General features: G+C 45.2%; 1 protein-coding gene across 3 annotated transcripts in view; it reads right to left on the bottom strand.

Annotated features, from left to right (window-relative positions):
* Positions 1 to 2,781: 2,781 nt before the first annotated feature.
* herc2 (HECT and RLD domain containing E3 ubiquitin protein ligase 2) overlaps positions 2,782 to 20,726 on the bottom strand; it is a 32,598-nt gene continuing 14,653 nt past the window's right edge. For 2 of the 3 annotated variants that reach the window (XM_029146639.3, XM_029146641.3), the window contains exons 36-91: positions 20,445 to 20,632; positions 20,167 to 20,359; positions 19,888 to 20,070; positions 19,606 to 19,790; positions 19,247 to 19,394; positions 18,960 to 19,156; positions 18,617 to 18,847; positions 18,380 to 18,518; positions 17,899 to 18,045; positions 17,613 to 17,755; positions 17,227 to 17,494; positions 16,966 to 17,108; positions 16,761 to 16,859; positions 16,510 to 16,678; positions 16,301 to 16,426; positions 16,109 to 16,217; positions 15,886 to 16,025; positions 15,612 to 15,802; positions 15,424 to 15,529; positions 15,179 to 15,270; positions 14,925 to 15,100; positions 14,448 to 14,559; positions 14,204 to 14,285; positions 13,895 to 14,129; positions 13,553 to 13,730; positions 13,365 to 13,446; positions 12,960 to 13,131; positions 12,744 to 12,888; positions 12,167 to 12,392; positions 11,681 to 11,852; positions 11,121 to 11,304; positions 10,788 to 10,931; positions 10,501 to 10,692; positions 10,264 to 10,417; positions 10,076 to 10,183; positions 9,855 to 9,986; positions 9,533 to 9,691; positions 9,334 to 9,452; positions 9,131 to 9,256; positions 8,753 to 8,908; positions 8,363 to 8,677; positions 8,047 to 8,261; positions 7,780 to 7,957; positions 7,484 to 7,645; positions 7,269 to 7,360; positions 7,023 to 7,162; positions 6,691 to 6,878; positions 6,388 to 6,585; positions 6,179 to 6,262; positions 5,911 to 6,052; positions 5,613 to 5,807; positions 5,249 to 5,361; positions 4,276 to 4,466; positions 4,093 to 4,198; positions 3,795 to 4,007; positions 2,782 to 3,698 (exon numbers count right to left, since the gene is read on the bottom strand). In XM_029146639.3, the coding sequence (XP_029002472.1) occupies positions 3,426 to 3,698; positions 3,795 to 4,007; positions 4,093 to 4,198; positions 4,276 to 4,466; positions 5,249 to 5,361; positions 5,613 to 5,807; positions 5,911 to 6,052; positions 6,179 to 6,262; positions 6,388 to 6,585; positions 6,691 to 6,878; positions 7,023 to 7,162; positions 7,269 to 7,360; positions 7,484 to 7,645; positions 7,780 to 7,957; positions 8,047 to 8,261; positions 8,363 to 8,677; positions 8,753 to 8,908; positions 9,131 to 9,256; positions 9,334 to 9,452; positions 9,533 to 9,691; positions 9,855 to 9,986; positions 10,076 to 10,183; positions 10,264 to 10,417; positions 10,501 to 10,692; positions 10,788 to 10,931; positions 11,121 to 11,304; positions 11,681 to 11,852; positions 12,167 to 12,392; positions 12,744 to 12,888; positions 12,960 to 13,131; positions 13,365 to 13,446; positions 13,553 to 13,730; positions 13,895 to 14,129; positions 14,204 to 14,285; positions 14,448 to 14,559; positions 14,925 to 15,100; positions 15,179 to 15,270; positions 15,424 to 15,529; positions 15,612 to 15,802; positions 15,886 to 16,025; positions 16,109 to 16,217; positions 16,301 to 16,426; positions 16,510 to 16,678; positions 16,761 to 16,859; positions 16,966 to 17,108; positions 17,227 to 17,494; positions 17,613 to 17,755; positions 17,899 to 18,045; positions 18,380 to 18,518; positions 18,617 to 18,847; positions 18,960 to 19,156; positions 19,247 to 19,394; positions 19,606 to 19,790; positions 19,888 to 20,070; positions 20,167 to 20,359; positions 20,445 to 20,632 (9,056 nt within the window). In that variant the 3' untranslated portion in view covers positions 2,782 to 3,425. The remainder of the gene's footprint in view (positions 3,699 to 3,794; positions 4,008 to 4,092; positions 4,199 to 4,275; positions 4,467 to 5,248; positions 5,362 to 5,612; positions 5,808 to 5,910; positions 6,053 to 6,178; positions 6,263 to 6,387; positions 6,586 to 6,690; positions 6,879 to 7,022; positions 7,163 to 7,268; positions 7,361 to 7,483; positions 7,646 to 7,779; positions 7,958 to 8,046; positions 8,262 to 8,362; positions 8,678 to 8,752; positions 8,909 to 9,130; positions 9,257 to 9,333; positions 9,453 to 9,532; positions 9,692 to 9,854; positions 9,987 to 10,075; positions 10,184 to 10,263; positions 10,418 to 10,500; positions 10,693 to 10,787; positions 10,932 to 11,120; positions 11,305 to 11,680; positions 11,853 to 12,166; positions 12,393 to 12,743; positions 12,889 to 12,959; positions 13,132 to 13,364; positions 13,447 to 13,552; positions 13,731 to 13,894; positions 14,130 to 14,203; positions 14,286 to 14,447; positions 14,560 to 14,924; positions 15,101 to 15,178; positions 15,271 to 15,423; positions 15,530 to 15,611; positions 15,803 to 15,885; positions 16,026 to 16,108; positions 16,218 to 16,300; positions 16,427 to 16,509; positions 16,679 to 16,760; positions 16,860 to 16,965; positions 17,109 to 17,226; positions 17,495 to 17,612; positions 17,756 to 17,898; positions 18,046 to 18,379; positions 18,519 to 18,616; positions 18,848 to 18,959; positions 19,157 to 19,246; positions 19,395 to 19,605; positions 19,791 to 19,887; positions 20,071 to 20,166; positions 20,360 to 20,444; positions 20,633 to 20,726) is intronic. The other variant, XM_029146640.3, reaches the window with a different exon arrangement.

The following is a 20,726-nucleotide window of genomic DNA, read 5'->3' as shown; positions in this document are numbered from 1 at the left end:
AATGATTCCCATTGAGCGGAGGGAGTCACCTGGTCTCAGCGGCTGCGCCTGTGACACCAGAGGAGCAGAGCTGCGCAGAGCCGCCGCCCGGGGCCACACTGTACTCTGGTCTTGTGGTTTTACGTGAGACGTAGTAGGACAATCACATGTGCAACAATGAACTCCAGTCTGAGTGCGGCTGCCGCTGTCGTTGCGCCGCTCGTACGCGCGCAGCGCAAGCGTAGCGCAGCAAGGTCACGTGACGCCGGTTGAGCCGCACAGACGTGATCATCGTCCGGAGATTTACGTGTAATCCTGAGAGGAAAAACGCTTGTTCTGTATATGATCATGGATTCACATCACTTATTTTCAGGCATTTTGACACAAAAAATTATAAATATTGTTTATTTTTAAAAGGAAACAAATTTGCCAGAAAAACAAGGCCTGGTAATATTGTTAAAATAAGATCATATTTAGAAAATCTATTTAATTTTCCAGAAAAACTCATTTGTTACCAGCGGCAGGTACTGTAGTGTGTCCATTACAGTAAGACTTCAAAAAGAGCATTTAAATTTATACACATTTTTTTTATTATAACATTATTGGACTGGTGTGAATCATATTTCAGAGCCTTGAACTGAGTGACATCTCTTTCCTTCCAGTGAGAGGGAGGTGCTGCAGATCTCTGCACCCCACGGCACAAAAGACAAGGCGTGGGCCCATCAGGGCTGTGATACAAACAGCTCCCGGCCACGCTCCAGTTAAAACATGAACCTGCCCTTAGAGTAGCAGGTGAGCAGCTCCTGTGGGGAAGTTCTGGAAGCTCTGCTGCTTCAGCCGTGTGAGTCCATTCTGTGAAGTCATAGCGGCAGGTTTACGCAGCTGTTTCCCTGTTTTGGGAAGATATGGTAAACGTTGGAGGATGTGGTTTGGTCTAAATGAATATTTCCAAGCCACGAGGAATATTCAGGAAAGTAAGTCACCTTTCAGGTGGAGCAGAAAGCTGCATCTGGAACGGTGCGATAGACAATCTGTGGAGGAGCAGCTGGAACCGGGCCTGTGTGCAGGATACGCTGAAGTTACAGTCGATGAAGGCAGAGGATTCAAGCCCACAACAGCTGGAATGACAAGGCTGAGACAGAATCCCAGTGCACAGTGGATACAATGTAATAAATACTTTACTTCTTCCATTGCTCCCACCTCAACTCGACAGCCAGAATAAACCGGACTGATCTGCTGCAGTCATGGATGCAGCGTTTGTCTCTATCTCCTGACAACCAGTCGTATTGGTTTGATTAGCTCGTACTATAAAGACCATCACTGCTTCAAAGAAACAATGCAACATTAAAAATAGTCTAAAATCCACAAATAGACAGTCCTTCAGTGTGTGTTATTAAACAGTAATGATGCGGTGAGGACGTGTGAGCAGCATTTAGGAGCTGTTCACTACGTCAGTGGAGGAGCTTAAGGCCAGTGCATTCAGATCACATGAGGGCAAGGGATTCTGCTCAGCTCAGGATGGTTTAGCTGAACAGGCAGACAGACAGAGGGAAGAAGCATGTGACTGCATGTGGGAGGTAGACAATAAAAAAAAAAAACACAACGGCCTTGTGTCTATTTCTAAAAGGTTTCTTTGTGGCTTCTTTCTGCTTCAGCTTTACCTGTTGTGGGCATCGTTTTTGTAACTACTGTCTGGGCTGAGATAAAGAAATAGATGGCTTGATCACAGTTCAAAGATCTGAAACTGGCATATTATGGCCTAATATTTTATTGTCTTTGATGTTAGCCACCCGTGGGTTACTGGAAGCACTGGTTCAGAGTCAGGAGGATCAGCCATGAGGGGAGGAGAGGATGAAACCTGACTGGACCAGTGAACCCAGTACAAAGCGTCTGATTTAGTGAGAGAGCAGTTAAGCATCTCTGCATCTGTCGATCTCAATACTGTTGATCACACTTGATCAGGGTTGATAACATGTCTGTTACCATTTAAAAAACTGGGTCACATAACATTCAAAGGAGAACAGAGTAACTTTACGGCCTGAAAAACTGCTAAAGCAACTTCATGAATTCATCCCCACCAACGCTGCAGTCAATGAAGGAGGCCAGTCATTCCAGGCTCTGCTCGCTTCCCTCCCTGTGGTCTGGGACTGCATAGAAAAAGCACCTGACTCCCAGCAGCATAACGTACTTTGTGATTATTACTGGGAAATAAGGCACTAAGTCGAGAAAGAATGCTAATGATTTTTAAGCCAAATGGAGCCTTCATAACACAGGAGGGTTTTTTTTCCTCTCGTCTTTGAACTACACTCAACTATGTATGAATTTATGAGCTGGACAAGTGGATGCACCCCCTACAACCACCAAACACACAGGAATGTGTAGTAGAGTCTGCATGACTGAGGAATTATTTCTGCGCAAATCCTGAGCGCTCAGAGCGTCAACAGCGACGCCACAAAGCGATTCTTAAAAGATATCAAAACTAAATTCTATTTGTCTGATAAATATGGAGGAAAAACCCAATTGAACCTCTGACCTAGGTTGAAAAAAAAAAATACAACGGTTTCATAAGCAGATGACGAGAACAGTTTTTCAGCCGCTCCAAACACATTAAACAATAACCTTAATCCAGGCTGAAGATTTATGAAGCTATAACTGGATCCAGGAAATGGATGTTGTTTTAAAATTATTACAATCACTTCTTCTATCAATGTGCGTTTTAGCCGTTTCTCTAAAAAGCTTTCAGATCCTGTTTGGCTTCCAGACACACCAACAAAAACAAATCACTCACGCTAAACACGTCACTCCGGCACCAAATGTTCAATCACTTTAATAAACCTTTGCCGCTTTGCCATTATATTTATTAACAGAAATGTATTAACATTTAATGTGCAGGAATGGGACCTTCTGTGAATACATGGCACAATATCATATTATGTACATTCTTTAAAGGAGACAGTGCACAGACGTGGTGGAGCGAGTGGTAGATACAAGAGTGGTAAAATGGCCCAGGGGCAGCCTGAGTGAGTCAGGTGAGAAGCACAGACGTTCAAGATAAAAATTTTTTGTTTTTATTAAGAAATAAACATGGTTAGAACCAGTAAACAAAAAAGTAATACTACTATTTTTCACACATCAATATCTATATACAAACTAGGGATTGGTAAATCACACACACCGGAGGGAGAGTATCTACCACAGTGCTAGGCTGGAGCCATATTACTCTGTTAATGTAGTGATGTACGTTATTCACATGTAACAACAATCACATGTGCAGCTAATCTCCCCGCTTCATTTAAAGAAACTAAATCGGAGCAAACCAGTGTTTGTTCCTCTCTTCAGCTTTTAATGCTCATTGCACATTTTTCCCACACAGACGTTTGTGTCTCAGTCGAATGCCTGCGTCGACGCGTGCGTTGTGGTTAACGGCGCGTCTGCCGTCGGCGAGCTCAGTGTCCCGTTAGGTAGTCCTGGGTGGAATCCGAGGCGAAGGAGTCGGCGTCCTCGTTGTCCGAGTCCTCGCTGCTGTCGTCGGCGGCCGGCTCGCCGGACAGGGCGATGCGGGCGTAGTCGTCCGTGTCGATGGACTTGCAGAAGTGGATGGCGTATTTCAGTTTCTCCTCCAGCACCTGTTTACACGAGTACCGGGGCAGCTTGAGCAGGAAGAAACACGTGTAGGACTCTGGCAGGAAGTGGTCAGGAGGGTTGTACTTGTCCAACACCTAGGACAAAACAGTGTTGCAAGGACTCAGTATTAATAAACTATATCATTTTATAGTATAAGCGGAACAGCAAACAGTCACATTGTCACATCTCACCTGGACGACAAAGTCTCGACCACGGAAGTCAGCGATGGTGCGAGGCAGACGTGTGCGGCCCCAGACAAACCTCAGGAACAGAGACCTCTCCGTGTTGGAGAAGGACTCCATCACCTCCCAGAACCACTGGATGAGCGGTGCTGTTGGCTCCACGCCTTTGTAGGTGGCCACGGACTTCAGCAGGTGCAGTGGGATGTCTGGGCTTCCACACACCTGAGCAGACCAAGCGTTACCATTTAAAATCGGCTCAAAACTGGAGGAAAGAATGTGAGCACAGACCCAAACTCCTCTTACTCACCATCGTTTCCAGTTCATAGCCTGTAAAAAGGGAAAGCAGGGGAACTGGGACCACGCGAGCCATACCCTCACGCACAGCCGATACCTGCTCATCGAACTCGTGGAGCCTACGAAAACAAGAGATAAATGAGTGTGAATCCAATATTTTAAATCTTGCACTACTTTGATTCTGCAGTGTTTTCACCTGTAGTTGATTGCCAGTCGAACGTATTCTGCCCGGTTCTCTAAGGTGATGTGCGAGTACTTGGAGCTGAGCTGGATGTCCTGACCGCTGGCGTTGGGAACTGTGAAAGGCAGCGTCATGGCCTCAAACTCCTCAGCTGTGGCCTCATTGTCCCGGATGTACATCAAGCCAGGAATAAAATCCTTATCAACCTGGGAGACAGATCGAGCCCTCATTATACTGTATATTTAATAACACTTGACATTGGCATGAAAAGCACATTGATCTACTTTTACATTAATTTCTTTTGTATATCTTGTGCCTACATGAGTAGACAGCACAGGTCCCGTGAGTTCCACAGCAACCCGCGACTCCTTGTCTTGTCTTGTGCTGGACTCATTTCCTCTCTAACCTTTCCAATATCTCAAAGGCGAATCCACAAAACAAGAGCAGCTTTGTGCGGTGCCACTACACTACTCTGGTCATGAGCTCCGGTACCATCTTTGGCAGAGCGTGAGGGCAGGAGTTGCTCCTGCCGTCCTCCTGCCAGACAAGAGCCGAGACTGTGGCAGTAACAGATGCATGTTCTCATGGAGGTAGAACGTGAGGTTCCAGAAACGTTTCACTAAACACTTAGGACTTAAAGCCTAATCTCAGGGGGAATGTATAGGAACGGGTTGCTTTTTACAGGTCACAATGCAGATCATGTGAGTATGCTACAGTACGTAGGCGAACAGGCAGACAAAGCTCTTGACTTAAATGACTCAGATCAATAATGTAGAACACAAAGTGTTTGAGACACACTTTGTCTTTCTGCTAATTATTGAGTTTCCAGTGCAAGATATGATTCATCTATACGCCAAGATATAATGCTTTATCACTATTCTATGAAATGAGAAACAAAAACACTGAGTATTTCTCAATGAGTGTTAATTCTACTTTCACACCCCATCCCCCCCATTGCTGATGAGGCGCCGTTTGGTTGCGTACGTACCTCACTGAGGTCAGCAATGGTCAGATTCATGCCTGCCAGCTGTTTCCATACAGGCTCGGCCAGATTCAGACTTAGAGGGCTTCCAGTCCGGATCGCAATGCCCAGGAGCACTCCTGCAGACACAGCAGGGCAGAGCGCATTACCCACAAGTCAAACAGCAACACTCATCTGGCAGCGTGTCATGGAGAATGGTTGGCGCCAGGAATATTAACATTTAATTAAGCATGTTCAACAGGTGCTTTATCAGTGAAAATGCAGATAAGACTTTGTGTGTTTTTTTAAAACCAGCATGCATATTTTCAGTTTTTGTTTATCTAGGATTAACACCCCAGAAGACCTGACTGGGAGATTAACTGGATTATACCTAGGAAGCGGAACATGCTCATGTGAAGAGAGGACTTGGCTGCAGGGTTCAGCAGGAAACAGTCCCTGTTGGCGCCTGACTCGTCGCGCCCGTTGGGAGTCACAATGAGCAGAGGAGTCAGAGCATTCTGCAGCTCCTCGCACATTTCAGCAATAGACTCGCTGTAGCCTCCACCGCAGTCATCCACAGACTCCCCTGAGAGAAAGACACAAGCCACTTTATACTATGAAAAGACACACATCCCTGGTTTCCTTGTTTGCCTTGGATTCTGAGACACTGGGTGGACATGAACACTTACCCACAAATTTGACCTTCCACACACGATGAGGTAGCAGCAGGCTGTCAGGGCTGAATGAACTCATCTTAGCACACATCTGACCAAATACAGACTTTGTTCCGTCTGGACCTGCCAGACCCCCTTTACTACGGGAGCGCTTCACCTACAGGACAAAAGGAAGATGGATGAGATAATGGTTCTATGTCTTTAATAAAACACTTAGAACTAATGGCAATGAACCCAGCAACCCCCACAGTCACTCAAAAAAGTGTGCATGCGTGTTTTGTACCTGTATCCTATTCAGCTCCACTACGGGGCCGTGTTGTCTGTCCCTCACCATCGTGGCTTGAACTACCTTCCTAAAAGCCGCTTCCTGTTCCACCATATAATAAAAAATTAATTGCAGTTGTAATACCAAGCTGGTCATTCTATAAAATAAGATAAAACCGCTGTTTACTCTTTATACATATGTCTGTGTTTGAATTCTATGCCTCCTACCTTGCCCTGGGAGATAAGGATGCCCCTCAGTGTGTCGAAGCCCACAGAAGGTCCGTGGCCTGTCTGGCCCAGTCGTCCTTCGAGGTCAAACATGGGTATACAAGGGCAGAAGAGCTCAGAGATGTGATGCAGCAGCAAAAGCCTGTTTCTCAGGGCCATAATGGGGATCTCCTGCAGGTGGTTGTACTCCATGGGAACCTGAAATACACCACAGACTGTCACAACGGCTACATTTGCAAAGCTTTACTGCCATCTACTGGAAGCTGTATTAGTGCAAGATGGAGTTTAATACTAGTTCTGTACCTGGGCAGGCAGTTTTCCAGCATTGGTGGGCTTACTAGTGGACCACGCGAGGGTGTGAGCAGAACCGCAGGCCACCCTGTTGATTTTCTTGCCCTGCAGCGCGGCCACCAGTCGTGGCCTCTGGATGGCATTAGTGGTACCATCTCCAAGCTGGCCCTCATCGTTGTCCCCCCATGTGTAAACCTCTCCTGAGCCAAACACACCAGCAAAGGTTTGTCAAAATTCAACCCAAGGAAGTAAGTGACAAATTGCAAAGACGCTATGTACAACAAACAGATCTGAGATACACTGGAAAAACACGTCAGCTGTGAAGTGTTTCAACTCCATCCTACCGTCCTCTGTGCAGCACACACAGTGCAGCGACCCTGTGGCGATGGCAGTGACCTTTTTCCCTTGGAGCCCCTGGACTTGTCTAGGTCGTCGAACATGATCGTCGGAGCCGTGTCCCAGACGATGGTAGTCGCCTTTTCCCCTTCAAGTGACCCAGCACATACACACAAGGGGTTCAGCGCTGCAGCCAAACGTTTGACAGGAATACAAAATGAGGTCTAATCTCCTCTGTGCAGTACTGCACCTACCATGTGTACACTGCCCCAGATTTAGTGAGAGCCACCGAAAACTGAGAGCCACATTCCACTTTGACCACTCCAAGGCCAGTGAGGGAGTCAATCTAAAAAGGCAAGAAGAAAATGTTTCTGTTCCAATAAAACACAAATAAAAAAACAACTAGGGACAACTACAAAGTGAAGCCTTTGCTGATCTCCAATAAACATTATTGTGTAATCTGCCATACCTTCATAGGGATTTTGCATCCATCACTGCCGCCTCTACCCAGTTTTCCGTAGTCCCCATCTCCCCAGGACCAAACCATGTCATCGTCTGTTAGACACAGTGTCTGGGCATCTCCACTGCCGCAGGCTACATCAATGACCCTGTGACCCTGAAGTGCATCCACCTAGATAAACCACACAGCCACAAACATCAGTCTTATCCTGCTGTGACTACTTACACAGTGCAAACACTGACAGAAGTACATGTCGCTGAAACATGTCAAGGTGGCATCAAAGTCCATTAACAGGGTGGACTCACTAGCTTTGGTTTAAGGTGGTCTTCACTGTCTCCGTGGCCCAGTCGTCCGTATCGACCCTTGCCCCAGGTAAAGAGTTCTCCACTGGAAGTGATGCAGGCGCTGTGAGCACCTCCTGCGGCGATATCCACCACTTCAACCCCCCGCAGGGACTCAATCACACGAGGACGGTCACAGGGGCTAAGGTCAACAAGAGCTGATGAACTAAAAACACTTCTACTGCCTTTTTCTAACTCAAATATGAATTTTTGTTGACACTGATAATTCACCTTCTGTTCCCATGGCCAAGTTTTCCATCTTCTGCTTCTCCCCATGAGTAGACCTCTCCCTCTGAGGACAGAGCCAGGCAGTGCTTTCCTCCAGAGTTCACAGCCACCTTCCTGATAAAGACGTGTTGGATGGACTCCAGCAAAGTGGGGGTGGACACAGACTCTGTGCCTCCAATACCCAATCTGCCTCCAGCTCCATATCCTGTGGCATACAGCTGAGAAACAACATAAATATAATAAATATTATTAAAAACTATGACATCATTCTGATGCTTTCCAGAAAAGAGGAAGGGTGAACATAGAATTCTGGGCAGACCTTGCCATCAGCAGTTACAGCGAACAGAGTCTGCTCCCCTCCGATAAGCTGCACTGGTCGCAGTGTGGCGAGGGCTTCAGTTGGGGTTGGCACTTTGACCTTTGCTCCTTCGATGCCCCCCAGCTGACCTCTGTGGTTGTGGCCCCAGCCATAGATCGTGCCACTCCCCCCAGCAGACAAAATCCAGTCATCCGGTCGGCGGTTCATCCATTGCACAAGCTGCTCGTCATGCTCGCGTTTGAACAGGTCATGACTCTCGTGAAGGCTGTTCATGCTCTCATGGTCGGCCATAAGCTCACGGATTTTCTTTGTAACCTTTAAAAGGATAAATAATAGTGGAAATTAATTCTGAACATCAAACGTGAAGGCTAAAATGAACACCTACAGTACCTCGTCCAGGAATGGTCTTGGTAATGAGGTTCTCTTGTCAAGAGCCACAGCCACTCTGGAGGCAGTGCAGTAGCGGCGAAACCAGGCCCACTTGTGGGTCTCAGCACAGCAGGGTAAGGTGTCCAGCTCCAGGTCACAGGCAAGTGCAACCAAAACCTGGAAAAGAAGGGTTTATTTAATAATTTATTGCATTTAATAATCTACTGTATCAATTACGTATTTAAACCACCAATATTTTCACTTTCTGTTGGCCATTTTATCTCCACTTAGTAAAAACAAAGTAAAATAATAATGCTCATAGTTAAGGCATGCAGTATCTTAACTATGAGCATTATGATTTTACTAATATTTTATTACTAGGTCATAATATGATCATACCTTGAAAAATGGACTGTGAAGCAGCTGTTTCCCTCCCCTGACAATGGGGTCCTCATATTCATACTGCCTCTGCAGAGCCTCTGGTAGACCCTTGACAAGAGCAGCCAGCGCACTGCCTGTAAAACTCTGAAGAAACATTTCTTTATTAATACAATCTTTACTATTCTCTCCCTCTCTCATTTGTTCAATCACACAGCGCTCACCATAGGCCTTGCCTCGCCTTCACTGTCTCCCAGCAGCCTGTTGATGTTAATAGACTGACCATACTCGGTGGTGAGGAGCTTTCGTAGCCTCTGCAGAGCCCACATTCTGTGTCCAGCAGCTAAAGAACATACAATAGAACATGAACATATTACATGGACTAGGATAAAACTCTACCATTGTGAATTATATTATACTGACCAAGTGCACTAAGCTGGGCACAAGCAGCGAGGGAAGCTGCTAGACGAGGTACAATGCCCCTGTTGGAGGCAAAGTTCAGTCTGAAGTCCAGGAGACATGTGACTAAATCCATTGAGGGACAGGACAAAATGCAGCGATCAGACAACAAGTCCTTGGGACCTTAGGAGAAAAAAAAATTGTCACAAAGTTGAGGTGGTTTCAGAAATACACCTGTTGTGTACTGTTTAAAAAAAAAAAAAAGAGTGCAAGATGTAAAAAGTACTATTTTAAAAGATGTTAAATAAAAACACTGCATATTGTGTATATACTGAACACAGCTCACCAGCAGCAGGCATTATGGGGTAAACTGTAAAGCGCCAGCCCCAGCCATTGACCGAGCCATCACTGGTGAATTTCCATTTGAGTTCATCTCCCGGGATGCGCAGTTCACTGGACCAGTCAGACCACTCACGACCTGAAACAAACAGCAGGCTGTTACATTAGGTTTTGGTACCTTTGGCTATACATGTATTTGATGATAGTTATTGTTCTTGATCATGTTACCTGATCTGACAGAGACAATCCTGTTGGCTCCATCCATGACCGTTAGTGGGTCATGGCGTCTCTCAGTTGAACACTGTCTGTCAAACTCTATTCTCAGGCCTTCAGCGCCTACAGAATGAAAAAATAGATAGGTTCATTTTCTCTACCAAACTTGCTTCATGGATGAGTACAACCTGTCTGCTTTTTACCTGGGATCTTCACAGTCCCACTGGTTGAGGTGTCATCTGTGTATGGATGACTGCTCTCCACAACAACTGGCTGGGAGGACAGCCGGCCACTCTGCGAGTCTGTGGCAACATCCTCCAGCTCTGTTACACACAGCTCCAGCAGCATATCAGCAACCTGACACCCAGAGAGAGCCCATTTTAAGTGCTGGCTTTCCATTATTAACAGGCCTTCACATGCATATAGACTCTGAGCATTACCTGTGGATAAGCAGTACCCATGCCAGACAGTACAGCAGACAACACGTCCTTGCCCTTCTCTCCAGAGCGACAAGACACAGCCAGTTTGAGCAGGTCCACCATCACTCGTGTGTCGTCAGGCACAAGGAGGCTTGTGAACTCATCCAGGTATTGAGGTTCCAGACCAACTACTTTGTTCTGGCACTCAGAATCCTAAGAACAAGAACAAGAACAAGAACAAAAACAAGGCTTAGTCAAGCTGGTGAAACTGTTTTCAACAAACATTTTCAGATTTTTTTTAAACACACCTCCTTTGTCTTTGTCATGGTCTCTGCTATGATGCTGGCTGCTCCGGGGTCATCAGTGACAGGGATGAAAGGGCGTGAAGAAGCACCAGAGGCAGATGGAGTCACAGCTGATGATGGAGTGACCGCATCTTCTGACGACGGAACCTGCGTATACACCTTACAACTTTAGTCGTAATCACATTTGCTTTTAAAGCCTTGATGGGTTTACGTGTGTTTCTACAGTATCTAGGATTCAAATACAATTTGCTGAGGATTGCAACAGCACGGTTGATTTATAGCAATTCAGCACAAAAGCATGTAAAGTTGTTAAATGATGCAGTGCCAGTATCATACCTCGCCCTTTTTGTCTTGCCAAGGACTAGGGCTGAGCCGTTCCTCAGCTTCAGAGGGCTCAGGTGGACCTTCATCAATCACGCTGGATGAGCATGAAGAGTCTAACGGAGGAATAGGAGAACTAGAAGGACACTCCGCCGGCAGAATCATGCTGGCTGGCATTAGAGCACCGACCACCGCATCCCTAGGAAAACAGACATACATACTCTCAACAGCAAGACTAATTACAGGTACAGTAATGGGTTCAGTCAGCACATTTATTTAGTGGTCAGAGCACTGTTTTAATCCTGTTAAAATTAAAGTCTCTGCATGACATGAATTATTATTAATTTCTTTAGTTATTCCTAATTTCTGAGCCACCAGTTACAGGAGTTTATACCATTTGTGAATTTTCTCAATTTTGTAATTAAAATCAAAGCTCCTACACAATATATAGGTATTAGCTATATTGCAGTATTGTCAGTTGTAATTCCTCAGATTCACCCATACTCAAACCTTCAAGGAAAAGCATTTTTGTTGTGTTTCCTGTGGCTCACCAGGACAGTGCGGACACAACATACCTTGCATACATGATTTGGAGAGCGGACAGCACATGAGATAGAGCTTGCTGTTTGGCCAGATTGCCATCTAGACTCAGGAGAATCTTGGCAAGTGAGGGTCGATTGGGCTTCACGCTGTTCTGCCCGCTTATCTTGTTGCTAACAGCTGATGAGTCACTGTCTGACTGGACACCTGTGGTGTAGGACACAATCAGACACTGTCAGTAATTTAAAGTACCCGTCAACCACTTCTGCCATAATCTACCCACTGCTGATGTCGCCACAAACCTACAGATGTGTGGTTATATGTAATCTACAGGTGGAAATAGCCTTAACTCTGTCAAACAGCAAAGGCTGTCACGACGGCAGGTTTCTCTTTATTCAGCTGCCTTCATGTGACAATGTGTCAAATGTTGGAGTTTAAACATTTTACTTTTACCTTTCACTTTAGTCCACAACTTGTGTTGTTTATCATTTAGATCCATGCAGACATGATTCTGGTATTACCTAAATAGGAGGCTCCAAGCGAGTCCCTGGCTGTCTGGAAGAGGACGGGTTCATGCACAGAGGGTGTCGTCACATCCACGGTGGTCCAGGCCACACTGTGGGAGGAGCCACAGGCTACTCTGGTGATCTTCTGTCCTTCCAAACCCTGAACGAGGGTGGGCTTCCTGTTTACTGTGGTGGTCCCATTCCCCTGCTGCCCGTGGTCATTGTCACCCCATGCATACACCTGGCAGAGGATCACAACATCTTCACTACATGCGTACTACTGAATAATGTTGGAACACTTACTCTTACTGTAACAATATCTAAAACGGTCAAATGTTAAGTAACAGACTCTCATCAATTGAAGTGATGCAACAACATAATTCAATTTGTTCTGAGGCAAAGTATTGTGCAATGTGAAATAAGCTGTGTAACAGCAAAGGTCATAGGTGCCTGGGGAAGCACAGTGAGAGTCGATAAATCAATTCCCACACCAGGAACAGATACTCACATCGGGAACAGTGCCACTGCAATTAATGCGCTAAGTGCCTCAGTGATGTGTTGTTTTACAGAGCTCACAGAGGTTGTTACAAACCTGTCCTGTGTCTGTAACAGCCAGACAGTGCAGTGCTCCAACAGCCACATGGACTATCTTTTTCCCTCGCAGACCTTCCACCATCTGGGGTTTCCGCACATGAACATCAGTACCATGGCCCAGTCGGAAATAGTCACCTTTGCCCCTGTTTGAACGCACGGTTAACAATCATCAAAGCAAAAAGGATTTTGTCACTGCGTCATTCGCTCAGCCTACCAGGTCCACACAACTCCAGACTTTGTGAGAGCCAGGGAGAACTGTGCCCCACATTCGATTTGACAGACGCCCTGTCCGTTGAGTCTCTCTATGTTCTGAGGAATATTGCAGCCCTCACTGCCGCCACGGCCAAGTTTGCCAAAGTCTCCATCACCCCAGGAGAACACCAAGCCTGAAACAGAGAAGCAAAAAGTTCAAATCTATTCAAATAAAGAGGTATTGAACGTCATTTGTATTGTTTTCATAGTAATTTTGGAACATTTAGATATTTTTGTTTTCATCACTTGATTTCTTTCACACTCTTAACTATAATAATCCCTAACTCATTATTTTACTACATATTAATCTTGAGTGCTACTAATAGGCTAAATTGCTGGATTCCTTTAAGAGGACTTTAAATGATACCTTCATCAGTGAGGGCTAGAGTTTGAGCATCTCTGCTCCCACAAGCCACCTGGATAACACGATGCCCCAGAAGGACTTTTACCTACATGATATAGAAAGAAACCAGTATTCCATGGTAAGCAGCAAAATTTTAAAATGTGTCCCTCTACAAACCTCAATTCCAAAGTCTACTGGAAATAAAGACATACCAGTTTAGGTCTCAGCTGAGTAGTGTTGTCCCCATGCCCAAGGCGGCCATATTCGCCCAAACCCCAGCTGTACAGCTCCCCACTTGAAGTGATTGCTGCACTGTGAGAACTACCACAGGCAATGTCACGGATACGCTTGGTCTTTAGTGCTTCAATCAACCGAGGTTTGTCACAGTTCCTGTTGAGATAATCATTGTATTTTTTTTTAGATGCCGGGCACCATTATTTTAAAACATTTGAGTTTATAATTTTACAGTAAAAATGTGTGATCAAGTGTTAAAGGGATAAGTTTCAAACATGATCAGCAAGAATCTTTCCATATTCATATATGGAATAACATACATTCGGCTGAAGTGTCCCAGTTTGCCGTCATCTCCCTCCCCCCAGGAGAAAACCTTTCCGTCCACAGTCAGGGCCATAGCATGCCGTCCCCCAGAGTGCACAGCAACCTTTTTCACGACATAGTTGCTGAGTGCAGTGATTTGACGAGGGATGGGGATGGTGCCACTGGACAGACCCAGACCCAATCTGCCATTAGTGGCCTCTCCGCAGGCATAAATCTTCCCCTCCACCGTCACTGCAGAAATGTCACAGATAGATAAGCTATATGGGCATATCACACAAGAACAAAAATATGCATTTCTTACTGACCTGCAAAGAGGCTTTTGGACCCACCGGCCACTTGTACCACATTAAGAGCAGAGAGAGTTTCAGAGAAAGAAGGTACTTTGATCTGTAAGGAATGCAAATAAACATGATGTAAGCCATGTGCTAACAAAGCAAAGAACACATTTATTCCACAAGCTACCAAATATTTCTCTAACTCATGCTACAGCGTCTCTATTACAGCATAAAAAAGGTACAAAAAAAGATTCCAGTCTGTGTTAAACTGTACCTTGGAACCCTTGAGTCCTCCCAGCTGATCCTTATCGTTCAACCCCCATACAAACACTTTGGTCCTGATGGTGGCTGCTGACTCCAACTCTGATGACTTCTTACGAGCCAGACTGGAATAGAGTAAAATAAATAAAACAAGACATTGGTAAGAATAGAGAAGGAAAACGTTTTGCATTTTATGAAAATCTTAATATTGTTTCAAATAAAACAATTATTCAAGTGTGAAACATTAAACAGCAAAAAGATGAATTTTTTTTGTAAATGGTTGGTACTTTTAATTACTTTGACACTTGTTCTCATTCAGGCAATGGTGAACACACATTCACACAGTGATAGCAGAGCTGCAATGGAGTCTAGGGGCAACTTGGGGTTCGCTGTGTTTCCCCACAACTCTTGGGGATATCAAGCTACCTCTCATTTGATGGGTGGGTGACAAGCACCACTATGGTAGACTACAGGTATGTACTTTCTATACCTTCCAGTAACAGTTTTGTCATCCTCCTCTTCTTCATTGTCAGACGCCAGGAAAGGAACAGTGGCCAGGTCTTCATCCTCTGCTCTAATACGTCCCACAATGCCAAGTCCATGAATCTTGCAGTCTATACCAGAGCTGCGGCACTGTTTGATTGCAATCTCAATGTACCTGTGATACTGTAAAATCAGTCACATCATGAAAGTGCCAAACCAGTGAAACAGTATTAGAATTTCTTGTCAGTTACTTTAACCAACCTCAGCGCAGTCACTGAGCAGAAGGACAGTAGTGTCTGTGGGATTGATGTTGATTGTCTTCAACTCTATCAAGTTGTTTAAAGAGCTTCCCCCTGCACATTATGGAGAAATTAAACATGGACTCCCTCAACAACATGAAAATAGGAGCTTCTTCAGATGACAACAGATTACTGAATATGACAAAGTGTTAAAAAAACACAACACAAGCACGGATAAATATCACTATAATGTGAGTTTTCACTCACCTGACACCACCACTAGTGAGGGCATGTAGCTGCTGTCCGCTGGGTCTACAGTCATTTTTAGCCTGTGCACAAGAACGTCTGGGAAAAGCTCAATACGAATCCAGTGCTAGAGTGAAGAACAACACAGGCTGTTAGGTATTGTCGGTCCAGCTGTCATCCAGCTTATTAGAGTAGGCACTCAAAACTACCTTTCCCTGCGATCCAGAGGACTGCCAGCACTGATCACTGCAGTCAATTAGGCGTGAGGCCTGGTTTACAGAGGAAGAGACGTTGAGGCTCTTGACAGCACGTGACCAATCGTCAATCAGCATCCCACGCTGGTTGCTGTGATGCTTCTTGAGCTGTTTCCCTGAGCGGCCGCAGAATGTTGGAGACTGGCCTAATTGTGGAGAAGGTAGAACAGGTTTGTAAAGCATGCACACAGAATGAATAACACAATTCCTGAGTGAGTGGGTGACTTACCAGGTTCATTGATTCGGCCAAAGGAATGTCTGGTGTTGTGTTTGCGGGTCTTGAAGCAGTTTTCACAGAAGTCAAAATCATCACAGTTCTTGCATTTGAATCTGGCACCATTTATTGGGAACATCTGACAACCATCACACCTGTAGAAGGTAGTGAGTTAGTATCTAAACAGAATGCTAGAGCTACAACATACTGTGTTGCTGAAATATTAAACCTTCCATACCTCACGCCAGGATGAACACTGGGCACCAACTCCATCTCAGACAACAAGCCAGTCCAGTGGGACTGCTGAGGGAAGTCTACAATCACATCCTTTCCATTGGCACTGAAAGCTAAAAAAAATATCAAAAAACATGTAACTAAGATATCTTATCTTAAAAAATGAAAGAACACGTAAATCATTTCATAGGTTTACCTTTTACAACTCCCACACTCCTGTGAGTAACAGAGCCCCATTTGTACTTTGGTGTAGTGACTGTGGGTTTCACCCTCACTTTATCACCTATCTTTATATGAGAGGGAGAACTTTGAGGTGGAAAACCTGTAAAAGAAAACGCTGGTCAGTTTTCCCCCCTATATCTAGGTTTACTAGGACCCTGTCATGTTTGCCAGACACAAGCTTACCCAGCAGCTCAATGTGGATATAGCGGACCCAGTATGTTCCTCCTTTTTGTTGCCAGTCACACTGCACGTTTAAGTCATGAAGTCCGTCTCTGTCCAGTTTGATCACTTTCCCAACATCCCCGTCGTACACTTCCTCATACGTTCTACAGCACTTCACCATCATCCCCACCTGCCCAGAAGTCAGGGATTATTCATGTCATATTTCTTCAAAATGATTTTTTAAATTATAATTATAATGTCACATATCTTACCTGAATGTTTTCTCTAACATACACAGCGTAATCATCGTTGCTTTGAAAATCTGATCTCTTCTTAAACGTCTGGCTTTCAGTCACCACTACACCGGGAGGCTAATATGAAGCACAGGAAGTTTTTTAATTATTTCATTAGATGAAATATAGAGGCTGACTGATAAGTTGTTCAGTGCATTATGAAGCAAAAAAAAAAAATACATACCACTGGGAATGTCGGCTCTGCCTCATCCAGTTCCTCCAGCACCTCCTCATCAGAGTATTCATCGGACACTGTGTCAGCATCTGACAGCTCAGTGACATGAACATCTGGATGGTCCAGCAACCAGCTCACCAGGGCTTCAACACCTGATTTATATGTAACGTATGTGTCATATGTAAGCCAGGGTAATATTGATAGAGGCTGAAGGTGTCACCAGCGTGCATTTAAATTCTAAAATCAGGTTTATGTCTTAGGATAATCTACCTGGAACTCTAGATGCACTTCCTGTAGTTCCCGACAGAGACTTCAATGCGAACTCGATGTTTTTCCGTGGGAAGCCCATCTCCATGAGTTGTAGGACTATGGGTAATGGAGGAACAGGAGAGGTCTTCTGTTTCTTCTGTTTAGGTGGTTTGACATGCTGTATGGTGATTGGTGTGGTGGCTTCACTGGAGCTGCTCTCCTCAAGCAAAGGAGAGGATGGGTGGGCAGATTCAACAGCCAGGTACTGACACACTGCCAGAGCAGCTGCCTAAACACCCAGAGATACACACACAGCGCAGAGGGTCAAATGAAATCGACAGATGCATGTGTGCAATGCTGCAGCTCTGAACCTACTTAGCCAGTACATCTAGGGTCTCATTACTCACCTCCATCTCTTGCCTGTCGAAAATGGCTTTGATGGGGGAAGGTTGGGTGGCAGCAGACAGAAGTTGCTGCAGGAGGATTAATGGAGGCAGCGGACCCTCAGGAGACAAGTCTCCGACATCTGGAGATGCCACTACGGTTTCCTCTGCACACAGAGATAGCGATCACAAAATGTGTGGCTAGCAAAAATACAACAAAATTTCACTATCTGGCTTCGTATTTAAAAAGTTCTGTTAGGTGTGTGTGGTGTATGAAGTATTGAGAACTTGAGATTCACTAAGGTCCTACCGCTCGGGTTGGGTCCTACGTCCACAACTGCGGGCTGTGAGAGAATCTGCCTGAGTTTGTCCTGATGAGAAAGCAGGGCCCGTGCTGCCTTCAGAATATACAGCCTCAATTGCTGGCATCGGAGTAAATGAATGTCCACCTGGTCAGCTAGAGATAATTGCTTGATTAAATTATTTTATTAGGACTTAGGAAAAAAAACTACCTTTTGTGAAACCTTTTATCATTGTTAACACTGAAGTCCTTGAGTAATTTAAGACAAATACTGTACACACACACACACACACACACACACACACACACACACACACACACACACACACACACACACACACACACACACACACACACACACACACACACACACACACACACACACACACACACACACACACACACACACACACACACACACACACACACACACACACACACACACACACACACACACACACACACACACACACACAAAAACGCTCTGTACCTGTAAGTCCTCGACTGAGAGACTTCTTCATGCGCTGTTTCTCCAGTTTGCTTCCAGCCAGGCTGACCAGCTGAGCCCAGATTGCCAACATGGGCTCTGTGAAGGGCAGGTTCTGCACACTGAAAGGTACTGCAGGTGTCTGAGGAAAGCCATTAAATAAAAGGTCAATATTTCACTCTAATAATTAGACGGTCTTTGCTTGACGTGTGTACACAACCATCTAAAAATGTTTCATACCGGTTTAAGGTGACTTAACAAGCAGACCCTACAAGTCCTCATCTCATGAAATTGGACAGTGATGCGTCCTTTAGGTGTGATGCGTGTTACTGTTCCTTCTCCATACTCCTCATTAACAACTTGGCCACCTAGCCGGAGGCGCCCATCAATTCCTCCAATCACCGCCAGCACAGCCATCAGACTGCCCACTCTAGGACCCTCTGAATCAGGAAAATACTCTTCCAGGAAACACTGAAAAGGGAATTTGGGGAAATTTAGACTATCTTTATAATTATGAAATTTTGAAATGTAGGAATCAAAGCACTATTGAGAGTATTTAATCAATTAGAGCAATGAGCCTTACTGCTTCAGACTGGCAACATGCCATCACATCGCCAATGGAACTCAGTTGAGTGTTTATATAATCATTTATCAGGCTGTTCCACTGGCTAAGAGAGTGCAGAGTACGCAGCACAGAAACAATCTCCTCAGCCAAGGTGCTGCTGTGAGTGGCTGTGAGAGATGCTTGTGGGCGAGACTTCCGCCTTCGTAGCAAACCCTCTGTGGAGAGGAAGCAGTTTCAGATTTTAAAATGCATATTACAGAGGAACAACATCTGAGTTGAACTTGAAGTCTGATTTGTGGCTGCACCTCGGAGAAGTGGCAGGTCTGATGAGCAGGTACTCAGTAAGCTTCCCAAAAAGCTGAACAATTTTTCTACTAGAAACTTCATGTCTTGAGAGCGTTCTGTCTTGTCCCATGACGGCAGAACTGCTTGCAGGAGACGCAGTGCCAGGATCTGGTAACACACAAAGAGCAACAAACAAGGAATATGGTTGCAATCTCCCTTTTTTAATCAAATACATCCATACATTTTGGCCTTAATGTGGCATTCAAAAGTGTATTTTTGATAGTTTGTCTATTACAATAAATTCAAATTTCAACAGTGCTGTACATCTTACTACACACTTCAACAGGTATCATTTATGGCATAGAACGTGATAACCCACCTGTCTCTGCAAAGTAATGGCATTGAAGGACTGGTGTCCCTCAACAATGCGGATGAGCAGGCTAATCCAAGCAGAGGTGCTGAGTGTGCTGCACATCTGGGGCATGAGTGCAATACTGCGTATGAAACCAAGTGTACACCAGCTTCTGTGTTGCTCCCGAGAGACCAACCTGTGGGAGTGACAACCTGACAGACAGAGATGACTCAGGAAGGAGCACGAACATACCGATCAACTTGTGTGACAACATAAAAAAGACTGATTTCAATAAGGCAGTTAAGCTACCTGACTTGTCGTTTGCTGCACTTTCCACAAGCATCCTCAGTAGCCCACACAGTGTCCGAGTAGCATCGGTTTGCAGAACCTCTGCATAGATACCAGCTGACAGAGACAGTGTCTTCAGCAGGTTGATTGTGCTGGTTAACATCATGGCGGTTGGGTGGCTGCTCTTCTCTATCAGTTCACCTTCTGAAACAAACAGATAGTTTGAGGTTCAAACTTAGCATGTAGTTTGGTTGTCATCTTCCCTGTGGAGTAATGCGTGTCTGTACTGTAAATAATTGCCTGTATCATCCTCTGTATCGGAGTCCTCGGTGGGGGGCTGGGCAGCAGGTGGTGGCTCTGCCAGTTTAAGATCATACTTTCCTTCTTTACCCATCCTGTAGGAATTGGTGCTGCTTGTATCCCACTGAACCCTAATCCATCCATCCTCACCCAGCTCACCAATGACCCTGCCAAGACCTGGTGATGGACCATCCTGCAAAGAGAATGCCCATGATCAAATTAAGAACTACAGCATTAGATCCTACAGATTTAGTTGTTAGTTTAGGATTCACATTCACCTGATCGCCCCATTTCCAGTCCACTCCCCTCATCACTCTGGTACCTATCTTCATCATTGCAGCCAGCTCGGGGCCAGATGCGGGTAGCGGGGCAGGGGGGGCATCCTTCCTGGACTCCTCAAGTACTGTGGCTGATCCTCCATGCACACATAAACTGAGGTCATCTTCACTGCTGTCTGTGCTGGGGCCTGAAATTACAGCAGTAACAGAGACATCAAACACTGCGATTTCTAAGCATGCTGCACTTGTGTGGTGGTTACCCTCGAGTACTGAATATTTACA

The sequence above is a fragment of the Betta splendens genome, chromosome 4 (assembly GCF_900634795.4).
Source record: "Betta splendens chromosome 4, fBetSpl5.4, whole genome shotgun sequence".
NCBI classification, from domain to species: domain Eukaryota; kingdom Metazoa; phylum Chordata; class Actinopteri; order Anabantiformes; family Osphronemidae; genus Betta; species Betta splendens.
Note: the sequence above shows the minus strand (reverse complement) of the source record. Positions and strands in the feature narration are given on the sequence as shown.